Source organism: Gastrolobium bilobum, unplaced genomic scaffold (genome assembly GCF_033153095.1).
Source record: "Gastrolobium bilobum isolate Gb01-03AN ecotype WA unplaced genomic scaffold, APGP_CSIRO_Gbil_v1 utg3539, whole genome shotgun sequence".
Taxonomy (NCBI): Eukaryota; Viridiplantae; Streptophyta; class Magnoliopsida; order Fabales; family Fabaceae; genus Gastrolobium; species Gastrolobium bilobum.
This window is the reverse complement of record NW_026897898.1, coordinates 65985-72081: the sequence shown is the minus strand read 5'-3', so window position 1 is coordinate 72081 and position 6097 is coordinate 65985. Positions and strand designations below refer to the sequence as shown.

The window sequence follows — 6097 nt, the reverse complement described above, 5'->3', positions numbered from 1 at the left end:
TTGATACATCGTGTTTTACAAAATCGGTTGTAGCGAGAATTTGATATTTTTTTCTGGAAGTCCATATAATTATGTCATTTACTAAATTTATATATGTTTATTGGGTTTAAGTCTAGTAAGTCTACTGAATTATGATGTAGGTTAGATAATTTAAGGTCTATGATGAGTAGAAATCAAAATTAATGATAGCCCATGATTCTTTCTTTACTCTTGATATTTTGATTGCGTATCCTAACTCTTACCGGTTGTTTGGTATGCGATATTTTTTGGAATTTTCAGAAAATTAAATTTTTTAAAATTTTTAATTTTCAGATATTATCGTAAACTGAATATAAAAATTATATTTTTGAAAATCAAAATTTTCGGATAAAAAAAAATTTCTTCTACCAAACGCCCCCTTAAAATTTTAGTTACGAAAGAGTATAAGGAGAACATTTAGTCTTGAAGTGCTGACATATGCATAACATGGAATTTGGAATTCCTGTGTATGATTTTAAATATGTCATACGTAATTTATATTAATTTTGTAATATCTAATTAATTCTAAAAAATTAGTGAGGATTGGGTATGCAGTCATGCACACGAATTCAGCAAGCCTTTTTGACCAAGTTTAAGCATTATATTTCAGAGTAGATGATTATATGATGATGATTGAAACATGAAACGATGACCAAGTTCCAGTAACCGTTACATGTGATGGATGTATAAATATTCAAACCATAGATCAATAAATATTCAAATCATGGATCAGGTTTGAATTTTGAGTAACTGGTATAACATTGTTGACAAATGAATTGACATCAGCGGTATTAAGTATAGAAACACGAGGGGGGCGAAAATACATAGTGACTGGAAACGTAGATTCGAGAAATTAATACATTGTTTGATACAATTTTTTATCAACTATCTCTCTAATTTTAATAAGTCTTATAATATTCATTATTCATTATTAATTTAACTTATATCTAATGGTTCATATAATTAATGAATTAAAGCTGTTAAATATAGGTGGATCGGTCGCTAATAATGGTGCAAAACTTACACTAATTTAAGTTAATTCTTCTTTAATTTTTTAATCATAATTCAGGCCTAAATGTAATTCGGGTAAAAGCAAGAATTTGTTGTGTTTGTAATAGATATTCTCTCCAAATAATATTTATTTTGTTAAAGTTACTTTTTACATGAAGACATTTAAAAATAAATAACTTCATCATAATTAAACATATTTTTTCATTTAAAAATAAATAACTTCATCTTAATTAAACATATTTTTAAATATAATTTTTTTGTATAATATTTTTAACTATAATTAATTTTATAAAATTTAATCACAAATGCTCTTCTAAATACACCGCAAAATGTAAACTAAACCCGTGCAAATCAACTTTGCTATGCAGAGGAGTTTTGATACATGACAAAATTCAGATAAACGATATAACACAGTAAATATGGAACAAGAAAATTGTATTAGCTTTGAGTGAAAATTTTGGACAAGAAATTACAAATTCACATTTCAGGGTTGGTTAGTTGTCCATTTTTTCTTGCATTACAACCTTTTACTTAAGGAATCTCCCGCTAAGAGAAACAAACGAAAAAAACAAAAAACAAAAAAGCATATCTCATTAAAAAGTATCAAACCTCTATAATATAAATAAATGTTTTAAATAATGGTTCATTTTTTCAAAAATTATTTTAGATAATTTTATATAATATTCACTGAAAAGATGTTGTTTTGAAACGAAAATTATGATGTATTTATAATTTTGATTTATTTCAGGGATAATAATCTTTATTATTCTAATTTTTTTAATTTTTCAACCCAAAATGATATCAGTTCGATGAACATTAAATAAAATTATCTAAAATAACATTAAATAATTTTTTCTCTTTACCTAAATGATGTAAACTCAACTTAGGAGCTGGATGTTATTTGAAAATGAATTCTCTCGTATTACAATCTCAAATGATCTTATCATATACAAGTTTGTGTCTATTTTTATCTTTCTACATTTACGAATTTCAATAAAAATATATTTACTTAATGTGTATAAAGAGAGAAATCATAAATTTTTTACATAATTAATATTAGGGATAGGATATTGTGACACCCAAGTTATGTTACACCCATGTGACACCCAGTCAATCTCACCGTTAGATCGCTTATGTTGATCCAACGGTTATATTTATTTCCATCTTTGTATGGTCATGATTTCCCAAATTTAAAGTGAAAGCATTAAATATGGAAAATCATAACCATACAAAGGTAGAAATAATATAAAATATTAAATTTGAGAAATCATGACCATACAAAGACGAAAATAAATATAACCGTTGGATCAACATAAGCGATCTAACGGTGAGATTGACTGGGTGTCACATGAGTGTAACATAACTTGGGTGTCACAATATCTTATCCCTTAATATTATTTGAAATTTTAAAAATTCATTTCATTTTTAATACGGGATTCTAATTTTAACATGAAAGATCATTCCCCCTTTTGTTTCGGTCACTTTGCCTTTGAGAGAGAGCATTTTTTTTTAATAGATATTTGTTGTAGGAATACCGATCGTAATAGGAATACACAGAGACAATAGTTCAATTTAAATAAATAAAATTATCTTCATTTTCAAGAAACACACTGATCATCATCCCCTAAACATGATAAAATAAAGAAATAAATAAAATTTGTAATTTCACACAACCATAAGCTGTGACAGCGTTAATGGAGTTAACGGTGACAAGGGCGGCAAAGGGAAAATTCCCTTTACATCAGTGTCCCAAAACCCTATCCAACTAGACGGCGTTAACGGAGTATTCCTTATATGGCTAATGTCCGATTCCGCTGTCTTTTTCCTCTTCACGACTTCCGCCTCCTCCTCTTCCCGGCGGCGTTTTCGTTCATCTGCGCCGGCTTCGAGGGGGAAGTTGAGGATGGCTTTAGAGCCTCGAAGCTTAAACGCGGCTCTGTCGTAGGCTTTGGCGGCTTCGATAGCCGTTTCGAATGTTCCTAGCCACACCCTGGATCCGCGCTTGTTCGGGTCTCGGATCTCCGCAGCGTACTTGCCCCACGGTCTCTGTCGGACCCCTCTGTAGTGCTTCTTCTCTTCAGGTTCAGTCACCACTTCTTCCGCAACCTTCGAATCTCCGAATTGGATCCACTCGGTCTTCTTCGGGACAGAGATTTGCAACGATGGCTTCCGATTCGATTGAGGTTTCTTCTCTAGGGATTCCGATGTTGCCGCCCGTGTGTTTGAAAAACTGATGGCTAACTGTGATGTTTGACTTTGGGCTTTTGGGCTTTCGATTATTTGGGGTTTGGACTCAAATTCGAATTGGGGATAATGATTATCTGTTGAAACCATAGAATCGGTTGGGAAATCAAGGAGTTCAGTTAAGTAATTGTCCACTGTGGCATATGAATCAGAACTAGAAGCTTGGGAATAAAGGGAGTCAGATTGAGATGAAGTTGGGTTTGGCTCATCAAATCTAAACCAGAGATTGATTTGGGTAATATCAACGGTGGAAATGCTACTGCTGAGTGGCAGGGGAGAGAGTTCGCCTAGAAGATGCAATTTTATGCGATTGAGTGCAGAAACTTCAACAGGGTTTGCCATTACTATCTTATCTGTGTATCGGTTCTTTCTTAAAATCAGAAGAAGAAGAAGAAGAAGAAGAAGTGTTTGAAATGTTGAGAAGATGGATAGATGTGAGCGTTAGTTGAGTGGATAAGAGAGTGGAAAAGGAATATATATAATAGATAAGAGAGGTGCGTGCTATGATTGAAAGCAGGAAGCATCCTCTTTCCTTCTCAATTATTCTTGTTTCATGGAAAATCATATCCTGCGGTCCTCACCACCTAAGTAACGTTGTCCACGTCAATGACTTCTCCTATGACTTTTGAGGTAATTACCTATTCTTCGCTGCTTTTTCCCTTCAGTTGTCCTTGTTAAATGGTGCTCCTTATAATAAAAACTCAATTAAGAAATTGGGTTTAGTATTTATTCTTGAGATAGGATATAATATAACGTTACTTCTTCTAAATATAATATCGTTATTGAAAATATTTTTTCTCATGTTATATGATAATTTATCACATATAACATATAAAAAAATAGATAAAATTCATTAACGAAAAGACAAAAAAAATAAATAGATTTCGCCCATTTTTTATGTGATGTATAAGACAACATGCCATAAACAATATTATCATGATTATATGTCTCGAAGATAAAGATAATGTTAACCGATAATTAGATTCAGATTTTTTTTGGCTTTTGAAGAAATCCTGGATTGGCCTGGAGGTTTTGCTAGTTTTAAGAAAACGAAACTTTAACGTGCAAGCAAAGAATTGAATTTCAATGACACTATAGTTTATTTATATAAATTTTTTTTAAATAAAGTTATCTCTAATAACACTAAAATTACGTCACTCTGAGGATTGAAAAAATTAATAAAAGATTTTTAAAAATTTTTTTAGATTTTTTAGAAAAAAAATAGTTGTTATTTTAAATGACATAAAGTTATGTCATTTTAAGAAAGAAATAGACACAAAATAATTTTTTTATTTAAAATTTGAATTAAAAAAAACAACCCACTTTCTCTATTATGATTTTCAGTTCTCGTGTCTATCTCTCTTCTAATCAAACCCGATTTTTTATTATATAAATGGGGTAAGATATTATAACAACTATTTAGGGTTATTACCAATCAATTTCATCGTTAAATCGATTATGTTGATCGAACGATTATATTTATCTCCATCATTGTATGGTTATAATTCTCCATATTTAATGTGAAAACATTAATTTCACATTAAATATGAGAAATCATAATCATATAAAGATGAAAATAAATATAAAATACTAAATATAAAGAATTATAACCATACAAAGATGAAAATAAATATAATCATTGGATCAATTTAATCGATTTAATGGTGAAATTGATTGATAGTAATACTAATTCATTATTACAATATCCTTTCCTTATATAAATTTTATCAAAATATCCTTTATTAATTCTTCAATACTCAAAATGATGTATTTCAAAATTATTGGAAATAAATTTATCTCAGCAAAAACGATTAACTCTATATATTTATCATAAAATATTCGTTTCTTTAAATTTTCGAAAACGTAAAAGATAATCATGTTATGATAAGGCTTTGAGCTATATAGAAACATAGGGTTTTATTTTTTTTATGTCACATAAAATAATTTTTTTTTCTACTCTCACAACAAATGGTGAAATTTACTTTATTTAAAAAAAAACAGAGCACATCAGAGATAAAAAATTTCTTATATGACATAAGAGAAATAAAATTCATAAACGTATTAGAGATCAATGATTAGGTGCTGATAAAAGAGGAAAATTGGAAAACTATTTCTAGAATGTCAACCCTGTTGCTTTCTTTTTTTTTTCGTGCTATGTTGGCCTCTCTTAACTTTTCTAGTTTGGCTTTACCGTGTATTACGAAATAGAAAGAAATATTGTTTTTCAAAAAAAGGAAAATATATACGAAAATGCTGTAGACCATGCCATATTAACATAAACTTAAAACATTACTGTCTCTGTTTCACAATATCTGCTATTTTTAAAAAAATTATTTTGAATTTTTTTTCATTTTATATTAATAATGAAGTATTTATCATTATTATTTTTATTTTTATCCTTATTTATTCTTATCTTTAATGTTTGATTGACATCTTTTTTATAAAAAATCCTTGTAACTAATTTAATTACTTTATTTTTTTTATAGTTGTTTTATGTCAAATCTCACCTTACTTTTTGATTTATCAAAATTTTTCAATGCTTATTTTAAATTGACTTTTAATTAAAGTAATTTAGTTAAATACAATAAGTTTTGACTATATTTGTAGTTAATTAATTACTTCCCTGTTTTGTGTGTAATAATAACCTTAAATGTTAAATATTTTGAAACGAAAAGGATTCTAGAAAAGAAGAGTTTGAATTTTGTTTTTAAAAATGATTTTTAAATTTTAGGAATAAAAATAAAATCTGTTTGACAAGTCTTGTTTTATAAAAATAATTCTAAAAATTATAACTGTTTTTTTATCTTTTAAAATTAAATTTATA

General features: G+C 28.4%; 1 protein-coding gene across 1 annotated transcript; it reads right to left on the bottom strand.

Moving 5' to 3' along the window:
• Positions 1-2642: 2642 nt before the first annotated feature.
• Positions 2643-3729, bottom strand: LOC133311270 (ethylene-responsive transcription factor ERF105-like). Its single transcript, XM_061512292.1, has one exon. It carries the CDS (start codon positions 3613-3615, stop codon positions 2695-2697), a length of 921 nt encoding a protein of 306 aa, XP_061368276.1. The 5' UTR covers positions 3616-3729; the 3' UTR covers positions 2643-2694.
• Between the last annotated feature and the right edge of the window lie 2368 nt (positions 3730-6097).

Bases quoted from the DNA above. Each gene is read 5' to 3' on its own strand.
- LOC133311270 (XM_061512292.1), bottom strand. From the start codon at position 3,615: ATGGCAAACCCTGTTGAAGTTTCTGCACTCAATCGCATAAAATTGCAT.